General features: G+C 35.2%; 1 protein-coding gene across 3 annotated transcripts in view; it reads right to left on the reverse strand.

Annotated features, from left to right (window-relative positions):
• SESTD1 (SEC14 and spectrin domain containing 1) overlaps positions 1-19,793 on the reverse strand; it is a 132,747-nt gene that overhangs the window by 58,337 nt on the left and 54,617 nt on the right. For all 3 annotated transcript variants that reach the window (XM_082841907.1, XM_082841906.1, XM_082841905.1), the window contains exons 4-5: positions 13,372-13,462; positions 9,275-9,388 (exon numbers count right to left, since the gene is read on the reverse strand). In XM_082841907.1, the coding sequence (XP_082698033.1) occupies positions 9,275-9,388; positions 13,372-13,462 (205 nt within the window). The remainder of the gene's footprint in view (positions 1-9,274; positions 9,389-13,371; positions 13,463-19,793) is intronic.

Below are 19,793 nucleotides of genomic sequence, written 5' to 3' on the forward strand. Positions count from 1 at the left end.
TACCCACTCTGGTTAATCTCACTATTATACTTAAATACATTAAAATCATTTTGCAGTTGTAGTTCCTAAATACAATAAAATCATTAGCAACAGATTTCAAGTTTAATAAGCCAAAGGGAAAACTCGCAGTTATTGTTATATATGGCAAAAGTTTATTTACATCTGAATATTCCTCTTGAAAGCTTTTCCTAAAAAATCAACTTAAATGTAAATAGTACAGATTCTTTCATGATGTAAAATATATTTGAGAGTATACTATCCCTTACTAAATATAATTTTTTAAATAGTTGGCTAAGATTACTCCTATTATATTTTTACTTACGCAAAACAAACGTTAACAAGGGAACATCATAATTATAGAGACCTGCATAGAACAAATTTTCTCCATCATCACAAAAATTTTATAGAATCCATATTCTTATAAAATTCACTGGTGGCTGTTCTAAGTGAAAACGGTAGATCTGCCATGTAGATATACAGAATTATATCAACAGCAAAGGTATCTCAAAGCTAAATAATGTGAAAAAAAGCACAATAGTTTAAACAGTCAGCTGACTCAAAACTACCATCACTTCAAATTAACAATTTAGAGAACTATCTACCATGGTGAAATATGTGTTTCCACTGCAGTAATCTCATCTTTACTTGAGAGGAGAAAGTGTAGAGGAGGCTGGCAAAACAGCTATAACTGCTTCTATTTTATTGTATAATACATGTTTCAAAAGAATGAGGGAAACATTTTAGGAAGAGTTTGCAGTAGTAGGAAAGAATCTTACTGTATGAAAATGCTGTATATCTAAGAATCACCTTTTTTGAAGGGAGTCAGGAGTGGCATCCTAAAGAGGAAGGAGAAGCCCTACTCCCAGCACACAGCAAAAGTACACTCTTTACAAAGGTAAAAGAACTGTTCACCGGCCTTTGGAAAATGACACCACTTGCCAGAATGCAATGTATAAACTACAGACAACTGCTTCCAAGAGGATAAATCAAGTTTGGACAGATAATTTAACTCTATTCTTAAGTGATAGCAAATGTCACAGAGGGATGTGATTTCACAAAAAGAATAAATTCAAAGGCACAAGCAAAAATAAGACACTGCGTTTTTCGGGGGTGGGGTGGGGGAGAGGGGGAGTTTCAGGCCTGAAGTAAAATGTTAAAGAAATGCTAAAAAAAGAAGTTGTGTAGAGAAAGATTTCTGGACAATCTACATGAAAAAAAAAAAGAGAAAACTGACACATTTCAGAGCCAATGTGGCAAAACAGATTTGGAATCCCACACTAGGTTATTTTCTCTAAAATCATTCATTGCAGCTTCTTAAATTACAAAATACTAGTAAAATTTCCTATATTCCCTTCTGTTACAGTTCTTAAAGAAGCCACTAATACAGCAAACCTGTACAAAAGTTTAAACATAAAGCAATGCAAATCAGGGAGTTACTTTATTTTATAGGAGATGTTTTATTACCGGCAAAGAGGAAAAAAATGATAAATAAAAAATCCAGTCCCCCAAAGCAATGATCACCAAAATTAAAAACAAAACTAGAAAATAAGAGTCTAAAACATAATATTGAGGTCACATGTATTATGTCTGACCCCTTTTCACCTATGATTCTAAATATGAAAACAAAGAAATAATGACATAACTGTTGAAAATTCTAAAGAAATATTTTCCAAAGCTATAAAAAAAGCTAGAATCTTTAGTTAAGTGACTCCTTAACGAATAAGAAATAACACTATGAATTAGGGCAAAAATATTAAAAAGGACAAGACTCTAGGCATTAGAATATTCATTTAAACATCATATAGTCAGTTGTTTATTACCTACTATAAAACTTCCAAATATCTACTGACATTGTCATCTACTCTAATTAAGTGGTTAATTGATAGGAAGACCATTTTTCTAGCTCAAAAGCAAATCTCCTTAAAAATCACACAATGCCTTGCATGTGGAGAAGATGGAACCACGAACTAAACATTTCATTTTTTTCAAAAAATACTTAAAATAATACATTTTCCAAAGGTACTGTACATTTTACAGAACAGTCCACTGCATCACTCTAAAGCAGTACTTCCCAAACAGGTATGAAAATCTTATATCATTCTATAGCATTTTATCACCTTTTCCCAGAACATAATGTAAAAGTAATATACAATGAGCTTGTTTTAGGTTTAAAAAAAGAATTCACTGAATTATTAATATTATAAAATACTGAATTAAAGTGAACTTCATAATGCCATCTTAACATATACCAAAGTAAAAGAAAGACCAATTCTGGCTCTTCCCATCTACAAATGGAAGTCATAATCTTTAATTTTAAAATAGTTATGTAAGATACAGAAGGAATTGTAAATCATTTTTAAAACTATCTACTTTCATGTTGGATTTTAAGACTACATATAAATTAGGATGAAAAATGGTATTATGCCATCAAAAACAGAGGGGGAAACTATTTTTATAAACTGATCTTTGAAATTTAACTTTTACACTTAAAAAAAGAAATCCAGCTGGTTTATTTTTATAATTTTTTACGTTTCTTTTTAAGCAACTATATATGAGAAAATGTCTGCAAGCCTGGCCTGGTAGACAACTCACTGACTGTGTAGAAAGTCTTTCATTTCCCATAAATGAAGATCCAAATTCGATTTAATCACACTATATACTATCTTTTTTACCATAATTTTTAGAGTACTAAAGACATTATGATATTGAAATAATTTTGATGAAATGAGTACAATTTATTCATCTGGGGATAATTGTCTTGAGGCAAATTTTCAGGATTACCATTCTTATGCTCCTTATTAAGTTGTTATATATAACAAATATCAGTGAATTTTATGGTTTCTGTTATTGACGAGTGTTTCATTTAAAATAAAACCACCATATCATTTACGATTTCTAGCTGAGTGATAAATCTTGAATGACTGACAGATCTCCAACTAACTAGTCAACTGATAATATCAGAAAGATTTTAAACTCAATTAAATTAACTCAGAATGGTTTAAAGATTTCAACGTTAAGACCTGAAACCTTAAAACTCCTGGAAGAAAATATATGATGTAAGTTCCTTGACAGAGGTCTTGGCACTGATTTTTTTTAATCTGACATCAAAAGCAAAAGCAACAAAAGCAAAAATAAATAAGTGGGACTACATCATACTAAAAAGCTTCTGCACAGCAAAGGGAACCATCAACAAAATGAAAAGTTAACCAACTGAATGGGAGACAGTATTTAGAAATCATATATCTGATAAGGGACTAATATCTAAAATGTATAAAGAACTCATACAACTTAATAGCAAAAAAACAAACATCCGATTAAAAAATGGGTAGAAAATCTGAACAGATATTTTCCAAAGAAGACATAAAGATGGCCAACAGGTTCAACATCATTAATCATCAGGGAAATGCAAATCAAAACTACAATGAGATATAATCTCACACTTGCCAGAATGGCTATTATCAAATAGACAAGAAATAACACGTGTTGGCAAGAATGTGGAGAAAACAGAACCCTTGTACATTGCTGGTGGGAATGTAAACTGGTGCAGTCACTATGGAAAACAGCACAGAGCTTCCTCCAAAACCTCTGTACCTCCTGGATAAATCAGAAGAAGAAAGAAAAATAGCATCTCTTATATGTGGGATCTTAAAAATTAGCAGACAAAAACAAAAACAAGCTCATAAATACAGAGAACAGCTTGGTGGTTGCCAGAGGTGGGGTGGGGGGTGGAAGAAATGGGTAAAGGGGGTCAAAAGGTATAAAGAAAAAAAAAATAATGTATTTTAAGTGAAAAAACTTGCTTATATCTTTAAAAAGGGGGATATTTTTTAAAATGAAGTCTTCCTTTAAGCATTTAACAATTTGGAAAATAATATGAGAAAACACTAAAAAAAACCACTAGTCCTGGCTAGGAATACAAAGCTTAAAGAGAGATTGATATGAAAATCATAATATCAAACTTCAGAAAGTCGTTTCTATTATTCTACAGTGATATGAATGTTCAGTATGTCACTAATGTTCAAATTTTACAAAATATAATCCTATAAAAATATAATTCACATATCCAAAAAACTATCTAAATCTTAGGGAATGGTCAAAAGATAATACTGGGTGTTAGTTCATGCAGTGTGGAGCTCGTGCCTTCGACTGACTTTCTACAGACTAATCAATAGGTACTAACATCTGTAGGGACAAGGGTTAACTTTTAGATTTTGTCCAGAAGAAATGCAAATAATTTATGATCTGTGCAGTAGTTAAAATTTCCGTCCAGTAGGGTAACAGAGAACCTCAAAGTTTAGAATTTATGGATCTGCAGGACATTAACTAGTTTTGTATCTAATTTGGCAATCTTATCTGCCTATAAAAATCTTAAATTCTTCAAATGCTCTTTGAATCACACCTCACAAATTACTGATAACTTCATTAGTTAATGATTTGCATAATATGTTTAATTTACACTTATTTTATATTTACATGAGAGTCATGATTTTACCCTTATGAAAATCACACTTTAACATATGCTTTATCTTATCTGTTCAGGGATGTGATGGGGATTATATTCTAATTTTTATCTAGTAAGCAATTGTTAATTATCTTCAAATATCCACCTCCATGAATATCCTAATATGTATGGATACAATTAAATTCTTGAAGAAAACGTTTATTGGTTATATTCAAAGCAGCTATCATTTTAATAATCAGAAATCTAAATTTCAGATCTATTTCCAGGGAAATCTGAAACCTAGTAACAAGCACAAACAGAACCAGAGTAAAATGGAGGAACTACAAAAAGGAGGGAAAAAGACCACTACCTACATGAGTTTTTGCCAAGTCTTTTCAAAGGAAATTTAAAAAGCATAATATTTTTAAAATAGTAAAGTTCTACATAAATATTACTTTTTCATTTATTTTATATATGTTAGGTTAAGACAAGACAAATTGAACTAAGCCACAGTAGTTACTAACTAGCACACAGCATTGTTCAGCAAGTTTGAGGAGAAAGATATTTATCATATGGTCTTTAATCAAAACATCTATGAAGGTTTTCTGGAATTCAATTTACAAAAAGACTTAAAACTTATTTCTCCTTTACTCCCACTCTTCCATATGTAACTAAAACACTTATCCTCTCCTAATAAAACATTCCCAAAGAACCTAACACTGAACCTTTCACTCTGTAGGCACTCAGATGTTTTACTTTTAAATTTTATTTATGCTAACAATGTGTGTGCAAGATCTAAAGTGAAAATGTGTCTTTGTATATATCTTTGTGTGCTTAGTACAGATTCATGTGTGTGTGTTATACACATACTATTTCAAAGGGTATGTCTGCTTATATCTGTTTGTGAAAGGATATTTTTCTCACCAAAGGAAATAACTTTCTGCAAAAGGTACAAAGAAGTCAGAAGAGATGGAGCCAGAGGTTTTCTTGACAGAGAAACATGAAGGAAGTCTTTGGTCCTAGATCCTAACATTAGTATGGCCTCAAAAAGAGAACAGGATCAGATGTAGTAATAAGACGAGGTAAGAGAAGAAAACAACTTAGAATGGTGGCTTGTTATCATTACCAGTAAAAAAAACACTTTGACTATCATGAATGACAATAAAGAATGAGAAGGTGAGATCAGTTTGATTATTACTTTCTCAATTTGAGGATAAGGTTAACGCCAGTACTACTTCAATTTTACCTTGTCATTAGACAGACTATAGATACTATTATCTAACCAGCAAAAGGTATCAAAGCCACCAGGTATAATGTTGCTGAAGGTCAGAAAGTACTGGAATATCTGAGTTGCTAAAAAGGAAAATGAACAGGTATCAAAGAAAAGGAAAGGTATCAATTTCAGAGACAAGAAGGATATATAAAGAAACATTTAGGTGACCAATGAGAAAGGAATATTCAGTTGCTGATGAAAAACATTAGGGAAGTGAACAAGAGGAAGCCCAGCTAGAAGAAAGAACTTAGGATGATAGGCAAGAAAATGTGAAATCATGGAAACAGGTTGTCATTAAAATGACAACTGGGTGTTTATCTGATGAATATTGTGGACAGCTAGTAATAAGTCTTTGTTATGAATAATTCAATAAGGTAAAACAAAAACTTTTGCTTACAGGAACACCAGTACTCATAACAAAGTTATCCTTTTAAAAATATTTAGAATATATACAAAAACATAGGCTTAATTACAACAGCCCAAATGATCCAAAATGATATCAAGGAAAATAATTATTAATCAAACAAACATCTATATTGAATTTAATTATATATAACTCTAAGTATCATTTAATGGCTGGTGTTGAATTGCCCCTTAAAGCTGATTATGTTTGGCGGTATATTAGCCAGCATTTGAAATTACTCTCGTCTCATTAGGACATTAGGCTTTTAAATAAGTGTCTAGTGCTTATTTACTTGGGAAAAATATTCTAACTGAATCTCGTTAGTGTCTAAAAGAAAATATATTGACAGAAGAAGCTTTAACACCTGAGTCTTAAAACATCAATCTATGATATCAGTTCAAGGCAGACAGGAATTCTCTGTCTTCCATTTTTTCCTCCAAGATGCAAGGTATTTAGCCACTACAAATTCATATAGCATGAGACCCAACTAGGCATACATTTCTGATCAGATGCGCACACCTAAGCAGGATGTGACAGGTTCCTCACAAAAAGGATCTTTGCTTCTATTTGGAGTTCACAGAGTTAGTTTCTGAACCACTGGGCTCCGTCCACTTTGCATTCCTTCAGAGCAACATTTCTTGCATGCCCCTGGCATGAAAGGTAGACTTCCCTGCCTGTATGAAATACTCATTCACCATGGCAACATCCAGGCCTCCTACATTCAGCTTTTGCTTTCTTCTCTCACTACACTTTTGATTCTTCTCCTTGGTATGCAGCTTCCTATCCAGAAATCAGGGTAACACCTTTCCTAATATAATCCAGCAGCCAGGGCTACCTTCCCTTACCTTCCCTTACACTGCTGGCTTCTAATAAGTCTACATCACAGTCAAGTCAACCAATGACAAAAGTCTGCAAGATAAAACTGAACAACAAAACAACTGTCTTCTGCTTAGGATATGTAGAAAGATGGAAAGAGCATTATTCCAATCCTTACAACAACAAAATAATGCATATTAATCTGAAAAATGATAACTTTTCTTGAACCCATCAGAGAGTTGTAAGTCCACAGGAAAACCAATTAACCTGAAATCTAAGGAGAGATGAAATCCAAGGACACATGGAGCTGGAGCACTTGCTTACCTGGGGAAAATACCAGGTATGATACAAGCCAGGTAAGAATTCAGCTAAAGTTTTTAATGAATTGCTTAAGGCCACATGTAGTTTAGTATGAAAGCACAGAACCTGTGGGAAGCAAAGATACAAGAAGAATTCAAACTCACTTGTAGACTCTTCTCCACAGACCTCCCAGGGACTCATAAGAAAGACTGGGGGTAGGGAGGATAAGAAACTTCAAAACAGGTCTGGAAGAAGGACACAGCAACCACCACTGTAAAGGCATGAAGCTGAAGCACAGCCCAGATTCTTCAACTCTTTCTCCCCTAGAGAACAAAAACCTTCAGGTCCCAAGGGAAGGCAGCAAGCCTGGATGACCTTAGACCACAAATAAAACCCCACTGCTGATATAGGAAGGGGAAAGACAGGCCCTCTATCCCAATGGAGGCAGGAATATATTATGAGCCCAGACTACCATAGGCCTCCTAAAGCTGGGGAAGAGGGCCCTATCCCCTAGACCCTGGGTCACAGAGCCTGCCTAAGACTGAGGCTGAATCAGAACAACAGAAAATGCCCTACCAACAAACACTGAGTAACAAGTAACAGCACTCTATTCCTGAGGAGGGTCAACAGTGCAAAGAGAGACCTTTTCTGAGGCACAGGTGCAAAGGAAAGACCTACAGCTCAGGGTGAGACAAACACTAACTCTAGAGGAATCTAAAGCCTGTGATACACTGAGGAAAAGAAGAGCAACAACAAAAGCCAAAGCCAATTCAACTCCTGGCTAGACTAAATCAACCCCTGCCCTGTCCCACTAAAATCCTAGCACAAACCAAGATGGGTCCATGTGCAGGCAAAAATACGATTTATCTCAGTCTTTACTGTCCTAAACAAGATGTCCAACACCCAACATACAAAAAGCAAGAAAGAAAACAACCCACTGTCAGGAAAAAAACCCAAACAACATAACTAGAGTAAGACAGACCCAGATACTGGAACTATTAGGTATGGAATTTAAGATAACTATGATATATGCTAACAGTTCTCATGGAAGAACTGCAAGACAACATGCAAAACAGATGGGGATTACAGCAAAGAGACAGAAACCATAAGAAAGAATCCAGGAGAAATGCTACAAACCAAAAACCTGGTAAAAGAGATAAAGTGCATTTACAACTGGCTCATTAATAAACTCAACACAGCCAAGGAAACAGTGAACTTGAAAATGGATCAAGAGAAAATACCCAAACTGAAACAAAAAAAGAAAAAAAAGTAAGAGCACCAACCTAGAATGGTGAGAAATTTTCAAGTGGTCTAACATACATGCAATTGGAGGTTAGAATGAGTAGAAAAACAAAATGGAGCAGAGGAAATATTTGAAATGAAAATGTCTAAGAATTTTCCAAAAATGATAGCAGAAGTCAAACCAGAGATCCAAGAAGTGCAGCAAACAACAAACAGAATTAACACCAAATAAAACATGCCTAGACATTACAAAATGTCTAGATTTGAAAAATTTTTTCAGCTTTTGCTGAAAACCAAAATCAAAGCAAAAATCTTGAAGGTGGCCAAGGAAGATAAAAGATATATAACATATAGGGGACCAAAGATACAAATAATAGTAGAGTTCTCCTCAGAAACCAAGGAAATGAGAAGGCAATGGTGTGATATAGTTAATGTGCTAAAAGAAAAAAAAATCAAACAGTGAAAGAAAATTCTATACCAACAGAACATAACTTTCAAAACTGAAATAAAGACTTTTTTCAGGCAAACAAAATCTGAGAAAACTCAATGCCAACAGACCTGCAATGTAAGATATTTTTAAAGGAAGTTCTTTAGGCAGAAGGAACATACCAACCATAATTCATTCATAATTCATTCAACAAGTACGTGAATGCTGACTAAATATTAATCATTACTTAGGCACTGATTGAGCATTGCATAAGCACTGCTTAGTATCCAATGCTGAACAAACAAAATAATACCAGCAAATTCTGTTTTTAAAGATATAACACACTTCTATTTTCTTATAGAGTATATTTACCTCAAATCCAAGTCTATCCTTTTCCTTCCAAAAACAAAAATGTGTTACTTTCTTATCCCAGAATTCATCTGGCTTCACTACACAAACAAGGGACACTTCAGCTGGAACAACATTCTATAGAATACAAAAAAAAATTACAAATTATACATGTAAAATGAATAATTTATTAAAGTTATAAATTATCAGATATTCATGATTAGGCTGAGTAATTAGGAGACCTTTGGAAAATAATTAAAATAATAAAATAGAAGCAATACTGCAAACTTCAAAATGTACATGGCAATACAGAAATACTTGAAAGACAAGCTGATTCAGAGAAGATTTCAAAAAACAATGTAATACAGACAGTACATGTGAATTATTTTTGTATTTTACTGAATCTCTATAACAGGAATATATTTAAGCTGCAAGATTATTTTTAGTTGAGAAATTATTAAATTTGGTTTTTCTATGATATGAAAAACATTTTTTGTAACACAATCATCTTAGAGAATTTCCTCCAATAACGTAAATCAATATTCTCACAAAATAAATTTCTTACCAGCCATTATGAAAAAGGCCAAGATTCTGTGTGATTATTAACTTGAAGAAGAGGACAAAACTAAACCTCGACAAATACAATTTCACATTTACTAGATGCAGTTATTCATATCATCTAAAGAATGGAAATTAACATTTACTGAGTTTAATATATATTCCACATATATTTTATCAGCAAGTCCCATGAAGTCTATCTTTAAAATATATCTTAATTAAACCTACCCATTTTTACCACCTACATTGCTAACATTCCCAGACTAGTCAGCCTTTTGAAATGTCCTCTTAGCAGGCCTCCCTGTTTCACGTATTCTCAGGCTCAGAATAAAATTCAAACCCCTTACCAAGGCCAAGAAGGCCCTCCAAGCTCAGGTTCCATGACCTCAGACCTCATCTCACACCTCTCCCCTCTCAGCTCACTCCTCTAACACAGCCACACTGACCTTCTTGCTGCTCCTAGAATGTGACAAGTCTGCTCCCAGTTCAGGACTTTGCCCTTGATGTTTCCTCTGCCTGGAATGTTCTTTGCCCTATACCTAGGAGTACTTCCTCAGTTTATTTAGGATTCTACTCAAATATTCCCTCTTCAGAGAGACCTTCTCTGACCACCCTATCTAAAGTAGCAGCATCTGACTCAGTCTCTTTTCACCAATTTATTTTTCTACATAGCATTTATCCTTATATGATGTTACTTTACTTAGTAATTTGTCTAACTGCTTATTGTCTGACTCCTCAAAAAGAATATAGGTTTCCCAATGGCAGGTACCTTATCTATAATGTTACTCCTATATCTCCAGAGCCTATGACAGTGCCTGACCTATAGAAGATACTCCATAAATCTTTGCTGAATAAATGAATTCACATTAACAAGTGGATGTTATCCTTCCAATTTTACAGAAAAGTAAACTGAGCTTGAGAGAACTAAAGTAACTTGTCCAAGGGAACAGAGTTGTGAGGGATGGCACTGGATTAGAAGACAGGTCGGTCTGACGCTAAAGTTCTAATATACCATTCCAAATGTTCTAGACCAGGGGTCAGTAAATTCTTTCTGAAGGTCCAGATAATAAATATTTTAGGCTTTGCAGGCTATACAGTCTCTGTTGCAACTATTTCAATTCTGTCCACATAGTATGAAAGCTGCCATAAACAATATGTAAACAATAAAACTCTATTTATAAACTCTATTTATAAAATAGTGGTCAACCACTATTCTAGACCATAAATGGCACTACTGAATAATAATGTTATATAATTATAATAATAAGTATTGATTAGGGGAAAACAGAAAACTTTTCAATTTAAACATGTCACTGTGCACATCACAAATCTAGCACCTCCTGCAATGACTGGGTTGTGAATAAAGTTAAAAAAAAAAAACAAACCTCAGTGTTATCAAAACTTTTATCAGAGGGGCTGGGAAATTTAGGGTAGAATGAGGTTTATTTATATGTTGATTGTGTTAGAATATTATTTCAAAATCATTGCGTATTAAAGCTGTGAGAAACAAGAGAAACCAAGCCACTCATTTTAGAGAATATTTGTTACAGGCAGAGCCAGCACTAAGCTCTGGGCTCCCCAACAGCCAGTACCAGTACCTTCTGAAATAAAAGCAATGAATAACTTTGTATGTAGAAACTGACTAGGAGCAAACAACAGGCCATTGTAACTTCTGAAAATCTTAACTATTAATAAGTCCAAAAGTTGTTAAAATACCTATCAGAAAAGAAATCACAAGAGGGGATTAAATCATCCATTGATTGTTCTTCAAAAGTGCCACTGATCAAAGTCCAGTTCAAACAGCAAGTCCCAAACAGCTCATCTGTGACACAGTTGAATGGAAGAACACAAGGTCATAATTAATGGATTTCTCATCTAATAGTTATTGTAACAACTTGTACAGAGAAGAGTTAATCTTCAGGGTTTGGAATACAAAAGTGCTGGGAACATATTTGACAGAAAAAGTTATTATGGGACACCAATCTGTGTTCCCTTAAAAACTGATCCACTGGAACCTGTCCTTTCCAACCCAAAGGAGTGATTCTAATGATGAAGGTTTAGGCCAACCAGTTAAGAATAAGGTAATGGGGAGATAATTTGGGAACCACCTCAGATACATCCCACTGGTAAATATACACTTTTAAAGGATAAAAACCTGGGGCTTAGGTTGTGCCAGGTTCCAATCGTGACTCTCTCCCATGTTCACCACGAGAACCTGGGTACATTACTTAAAATCCCTGAAGACCTTTGGGGATCGTAGAACCTGCCTCCCAAGTTTGTGAGGATGAAATTAAATGAGATCATTTACATAGCAAGCTTAGTGCACAGTACCTGAACAATACTAAGCACTAAAACTAAAAACTGAAATTACCAGTTCCCATCCCTTGAATTTCTTTTTCCTAATTATCACAAATAAAAATAAACCATTAAGATTCATTCTCCCTAGTTATCACTTAAAATTTTTAATTATATTTCTTTCCACAGAACCCTAAAGCAGCTACCGATTATTTCCCAGTTCATTTAAAATTCTTGATCTTTCCTTCAGTCTCACTAATATTTACCTAATTCAATGTTCAACATCCCACGTAACAGTCAATATATTGCCCCCAAACTGGCCTGTCATCAGCTCCTTTCATTGTATTCACTTAATTTTTGAGCTATCACTGAATCAGTGTCCCTGCCAGGAATGTCCTTTTCACCTTCTTTCATTTAAATTAGATAATCTCTCTTATTTACTCACTTAACTTTTACTTTCTATACAAGCCCTTCTAAGGAAACCCAGGTACATCAGAGCAATCTGTCCCCTTTCAATCACTCAAATACTGTATTTTTCTCTTTCAGATCACAGTATCCTCAATACTCTCACAATAAACCAGCAAGTATTTACTAGGTACCTACTATGTGCAAGGGATTACAGAAACATTCTGTGAGGAGCACACGGAAATATAAACATAAGACTAGGACCAGATCAGGGATTCTATAATCACAGCTGTTTATGAAATGCTGATCTGTGAGCTGCTAAAGCCCCCAAGGACACAGCTGTCAGAGTACGTTTCTTCTAGATCAGAGACAGATATAAGACTATTATGAATCCTGGTGATTTTTGAAGGAAAAAGGGTAACAGAAAGGAGAAACCTATCAGAACCACCTGAGAAGCTTTTTCAGATTAGACTTACCCAGTCCTACTCCCTACCTGTGGTATTAGGAGGGGGTGGAGGTGGGATGATGCAGCTACTACAGTGTGCAAAAGCTCCTAGATGAGTCTGATAACCTCTGCCCTCACACTTTGAGACTCATTGGCCTAGTTGTTTAAATTACTTAAACATGACATATTATTTTTGGTCATTTACAAACCTTTAGAATAAGGCTGAAATTTATTTTACTACTCAAGTGAAACCTGTAAGAATTGAATCTAAACAATCCAATAGTGACCTGTGCATTTCAGAACTCAGTCACTGCTGAGAAGCTTGGGCACAGTCCAATAAACAAAATGCATTTGCCACTATCACCTCATCTGTTGCTGTACAATAAAACCACTTCCTAATAGTCAAAAATAAAATTACCTGTAGCATTAAGACTACTGTTTTCACCACATTCCACTGGGATTTTCTGCCATCCACAATCACGGTAAATCCTCTAGCCTTACACTTTTCACTGAAATGAAACAAAATTACAGAGTATTAAAACAAGCTTCCTATTTTATTCTTAATAATCCTAAATAAAGTTTACAGTGTAATCATACATGGAGCAGCATTAATCTCAATTGACTTGGTTTGCACTGTCAATAAATGAATTCTTCAGTGTCCTTTCAGTTTTCTCAAGCAATTTATTTTTCTCATTTCAGGAAACACTGACAATTTATAAGCTAATTTGGTAAGAAAATTACTCTAAAAGCATGTAAATTCAATGTCTTAAAAAGAGAAGAAATCAAAGCAACATTCAAATAGTCTCACTAGCCTCTCAATCTCTTCATCTGTAAAATGGGATCACAGTGAAGTAGGTAACTAATGACTGCCAAGTGTGGACGTACTTCTTGTCTCTCCTTCCTGCCAGAAGTGTAAGGTTGTGAAGTGATATTTCAAAACAGGTAGAAAATAAAGTAAGCTATTATTAAACCATTGGAAATAAGCTTCTTGGTGTTCTTTTGGGGAAATTTAACAAGGTGAAGTAGCATTGGTGTATATAAGAATTCAAAGCTTGAATACACCATGTCTGACCCACCTCTGCTTTCACTTTTGCATTCTTAGTCACTTGACCAGCACAATATTATCTTGAGTGTTGGAAAATGTGTTATTGCTATATATTATATTCAATTATTCAAGTACCTACTAAACACTTCTCAGAAGCCTGCCCTAGTAAAATGCAACAACATGGAAAAACTCTATCCTATGACCAAAACGACATAGCTATATTATTATTATTTATTATTACTATTACTATTTGTTTTACTTATAAAATCAACAACGTAAAGATCTCAACTGCCCTCCCTCTAATATAGTGGAAGAAACTGCAGCTTTGCTTAGCAGAGCAAGGATTTGTTAGTGAAAATTCTCTCCACACAAAGTTCTCCCAATTGCCTACATTATAGGAAAGGTTAATAGCAGGCCCTTTCCTGAGATTTAAATCCAACAGTCCACGGAATTTTACTAATCCTCCCTTACTCTCTCCAAACATTCACATTAACCTCAAGAGGATTATTGGAGAAGGATATCCAATTCTATTGAGAAACAGTAAGGTCACAAGAATGAGGATGATATTGCTAAAGATTTGGAAGAAGAATAGGTGACTCTGTAGGCAGGGACAGAAGCTGAGCTTCCAAAGAAAGCAGAGAACTGTTCAAGAGGTGAGGCAAAGTGAAACATATGTCCGTACAAAAAACCTGCAAAGAGATATTCATAGCAGCATAATTCATAACAGCCAAAATCCAAAACAACTCAAATGTCCAACAATGGATGAATGGGAAAAAAAATGTGGTAATCCATTCAATAGAGTATTATTCAATCATAAAAAGAAATGAAGTACTGATATATGCTACAACATGGATAAACCTTGAAAACATGCTAAGTGAAAGAAGCCAGATTCAAAAGTCCATATCGTATGATTCCATTTATATGAAATGTCCAGAATGGGTAAATCCATAGAGACAGAAAGCAGACTAGTGGCTGACAAGGGCTGGGAGGAGGGGAGAATGGGATAAGGAGGGACTACCAATGGGTACAGGTTTCTTTTTTGGGCTGATGGCAATGTTCTGGAATTAGAGAGTGATGGTCGCACAACTGTGAATATACTGAAAATACTGAATATACTGAATATTGTGAATATACTGAAAACCACTGAACTGTACACTTTAAAAAATGATGTTTATGATATGTGACTTATATCTTAATAAAAAAATGTTGAAGTATTCTATTTTTGGATTTTGCATTACAAAATAAAGGATCCACTAAGCATTCGTGGGGGTAAGGCAATAATACAGTGATCTCTTCTGCATCAGCAACAGCACATAAAGACTTGCTGGGGGAAGCAAATCTGACATCTAACTGCTAGTTGTGGGATCAGGTAAGGAGAAGACCACTCTGACTTACGGAGGATACAAGCCAAAGAAAGACAAGCCTAGTAGAGTTACTGTCAGTGAGTGGTCTTCAGAGAAGTGGCGGCAACTCAGGGACTCTACCAGTGCAGTGTGGAAATTTGCAGGAAGGGGAGCTAAGATACATGGAGCTGTCCAGTGGAGGGCCTTTGCTGGTTGGGACTAGAGCCCAAGAGAAGTAAGTCATCCCCATAATTTGGCACCTGCATCTATGAGGTACAGGTTACACAACCATTTTGTTAAACAAGTAAGTTTTACACAAACGAGACATCTATATTTCAAAGCACACTAAATTAATCTGTATATTAAGACAAAGAAAGTAATGAAGCTTGCAAATACCATCTGCAGTGATCGTAAGGGCATAAAATACTCTAAATTTATCTTTTAGAGTACTTAAAAACACCCTTAATCATAATTTTCTCACATTTTACTAAGACAGATAAAGAAAATACACACAATTCAAAGATACTACATATTTGAAGACTGTAAGATCAAGTGATCTTTCAACTACTTGAAAGGAATAGTTTGTTTGCTTATTTAAATTTTTTAGCTGTGCCACACGGCATGTGGGATCTTAGTTTCCCGACCAGGGATTGAACCCATGCCCCTGCATTGAAAGTGTGGATTCTTAACCACTGGACCACCAGGGAAATCCCTTTTTTAAAAAAATTGCAATCCTACAAGTGGAGTGATGGTTTAAACTGTTTTTAACAAGAACATACTTCGATTTAGAAGCATATTATATCCCTTATAAAGGGTGTGTAGCTGCAGTGCTATATTAGTAAATTCCTATACTACTATTAACATTTTATAATTTTAAGACCACTAACCAAAAAAAAAAAATCTATTAACACCCCACTTCCTTGTTCTTACTCCATTAGAGCCTTTCAAGGGTGACGTGCCTAAGTTAAAACAGCTATTAAAGGAGGAGCAGGTCCTTAATAAGCTCACTCACTTTGGCTAGAAAGAGACTGTCAATGGATTTTCTGCAGCTCTTCACTAATTTCTTTGATTACGACTAAGGGCTCCTTCTTTCCACTCAGAAAGCTCTGCTTATACTTACTTAATGGCACTAATTTTACTTATGCTTTTATTATAATTGCTTTTTTATAATTCATCTTCATTAGATAATATGCTTCCAGAAAGCACGGATATTATTGTCTTAATGATATGTTGGCAGCTTCCAGCTTTAAATATAGAGGGCCTCTAGAAATGTTAGAAGACGCAGATCATATCACTCCTCAGTAGGAATGTAACAATGGCCTTCCTTCTCATTCAGAATTGAAGTCCTTACCATGGCCTACGAGGTCCTCTAAGTTCTGACTGCAGCCCCTCTGAGGGCTCTCCCAGAACCCTCCTTCTCTCAAACTGCTCCACCCACACTACCCTCCCTACTGATCGCACAACACACTGAGCCTGCTCCTGACTCAGGGCCTTTCCACTTACTGCTCCCTCTGTCTAAGATACTCTTTCTTAAATGCTCTTTCATCAGGTATCTGTATAGCCTGGCCCTCACTTCACTCATCTCTGGTAAAATGTTACCTTCTCATTTTATAAAATATTGCCACACACTCCTTTGCACTCCATCCCTCCCTTAATTCTTTTCATGCTCTGTTTTATAGACTTATGAACCTCCAACATACTACGTATTTATTATTTTTTATTTTTTTGCGGTACGCGGGCCTCTCACTGTTGTGGCCTCTCCCGTTGCGGAGCACAGGCTCCAGACGCGCAGGCTTAGCGGCCATGGCTCACGGGCCCAGCCGCTCCGTGGCATGTGGGATCTTCCCGGACCGGGGCATGAACCCGTGTCCCCTGAATCAGCAGGCAGACTCTCAACCACTGCACCACCAGGGAAGCCCTATGTATTTATTTATAATATTCATTTGATCATTAGGGCATCAGGCCCATAAGGGCAGGCACTGGGCCTTTGTTCACCCATTTCCTCAGCACCTAGAATGATGAGGAACTCATTGTAGGATCTCACATATTTACTAAGTGACTGAAGACTTATGAGTCATCTCTGTGTGATTCTTGGCAAGTCATTAAACCTCTGTGTTCTGATGTTTCTTCTGTGACGTAAATGAGTTTTTCTACAATTAGGAAGAACTGACCTAAAATCCAAATTTGAAAAAAATCAATACTTGAGAGAAACAGAAAAGTAACTTCTATAGATGCTGACTCTCTACAGAATTAGATTAATCTGGGCAAGTACTTGGCAGCATTTCTATAAAGAGGATTTAAGTATGGGTAAAGTGGTTAGTCTAGATGATTGAAGATGTTTGGTCTAGATGACTGTTAAGGTACTTTCTTAATCATGACATTCCATGATTCTATAACTGGATGATCAACAATTTCCCTTTGAGCTAGAAAAATGCTATGGTTTTAAATATACGCTGAATATACTGTTGAAAGAAAATGTTAAAACAAAAAAGATTTCCGTTATGCTCAACTATGTTCACCATAGTTATTTTCATATGTCAATTCTCAATTGTGATAGATGCAGGTTAAATGCAAATGAATATTAAAAGTTATCAATAGCTATGGCACTGTGATTATAACAGAGGTGAATACAACAGTGGCTAGAAACACAGGCTTGGAGTCAGACCACTAGGTCCAAATCCCCCTCCAACCCTGGAATGCCACAGGTTCTAGGTCAAGATACTTAAATTACCCACTCTTTCTATGCCTCGGTTCCCTTATATGTAAGAGATAAGGATGATAGTGCTCGTCTCATAGGGCTGTTATGAGAATTAAATGACTTACTGTTATCTATTATTTCCTTAAGTATAGGATAGTCTTTTTCACATATGCCTCCCAATCATCACCCATAAGTAAATTCCCAGGTCCATTTCAAATTTAATGTCTTCAAAGGAAAGCAAGACCAGCCTAGACAAACTTCTTATCCACCAAAATAGCTTCTACTGAGCTGCAACTTCTACATGTTTGATTTTCCAACAAATGTGAGATGTTCTGAAAATGATCAGCCAGGCTGCATTTGAGTACACAGAGCTATGAAGAAACTTAAGTAAGATAAAGAGCAGAAACCCATATCCACTGACTATTGATTACTAAGTATCAATATGAGGTACTGCACAGGATTATGAAAAAATATGTATTATACAACACAGTTTCTCCCTTCAAGAAGCTTAAGATCATTTAGAAAGGTGAAAAGGTAAAATAAAAGTATTTTAATTAGTGTCTACTTTACACTCACTGACGTCACATTTTAATGTTACTAGGGGAACATATATCTTTGAAATTTTTTAATGTAAAACTTAAATAATAAATGTAAAAATTCAAGAATTATCATTAAACACATTATGATTAAATGCCTAAGAGTCAGAAACGGCAAGTGCTGTAAGTCTGGAGAACAGCTGGAAGACTCTGGGAAGTACCAACATAAAGGAGCTAATGAAACTTAACATAAAAGGATACAGAGCAAGAGGAATATAAGCAAAGGTACCACTTATTAATTTGGGTAAGTTTCTTAAATTTCTCTGCCCTCATTTTTTCATCTATGTAATAGGGATAATAATATTTTTATTTTGAAGACTGAGTTAATTAATACAAGTGCTATAAAACTAAGTGCCTTGCATGATAAGCGCTCAAGAAATATGAAATGAAAGGGTTAAGTCAAATCACACAAGGTCTTGGAATAGCAGTTAAGAAGGCTGAAAGACTGTCCTTGAGAGCACACACTAGTCTTTCTTGCTTTCACAATGCACGGTGTACAATGTCTGCACTTGGTAGCAACAAAATAAATGACTATTGAATTAAATTCATTGTGTGGAAAGGAGAGGAGGTCCTAGAAAACTGAGAAGGATGATAGAACTGTTGTTTTGGTGAAATTTATCTTGTCCTTGTGTACAAATTGGGGAGAGACTGGAAATAGAGAAATTAGCTTGGCTATTGCTGTACTAGTCCAGCTTGACAACCCAGCCATCCCTCGACGTGAACTTAAGCACATGAAAAGGGAACAGAGGAGACAGGAAATTTAAAAATACGTGGTAAAGAAAGGAAATGCTAGCTTAGCTGTCACATTTTAAAACGGACATTATAAGTTTTCAATACATATTCCTTGAATGAATGAAGTAAATATTAAAAAAGCAGTCATCAACAGCATAAAGCATGTTCAGAGCATTTAACTACAGTGCTTTGAAGTAACTCTAAGATCAACACAATTATACCGTCATTTGCCAGAAGTGCATTTGCTAAGGAGGAGAAAGGAAGGCACTGCCTTAAACTTTCTTAGAAGCATGTCCCATAAAAAAACAAAAATAAAGAAGAGCCATCCCAATATGTACAAAGTAGATAACGAACAAGAATCTGCTGTATAAAAAATAAATTTAAAAAAAAGAAGAAGAGCCATCCCAGTCACACTCTCACAGACTA

This window comes from Leucopleurus acutus (assembly GCF_964270905.1).
Source record: "Leucopleurus acutus genome assembly, chromosome: 6".
Taxonomy (NCBI): Eukaryota; Metazoa; Chordata; class Mammalia; order Artiodactyla; family Delphinidae; genus Leucopleurus; species Leucopleurus acutus.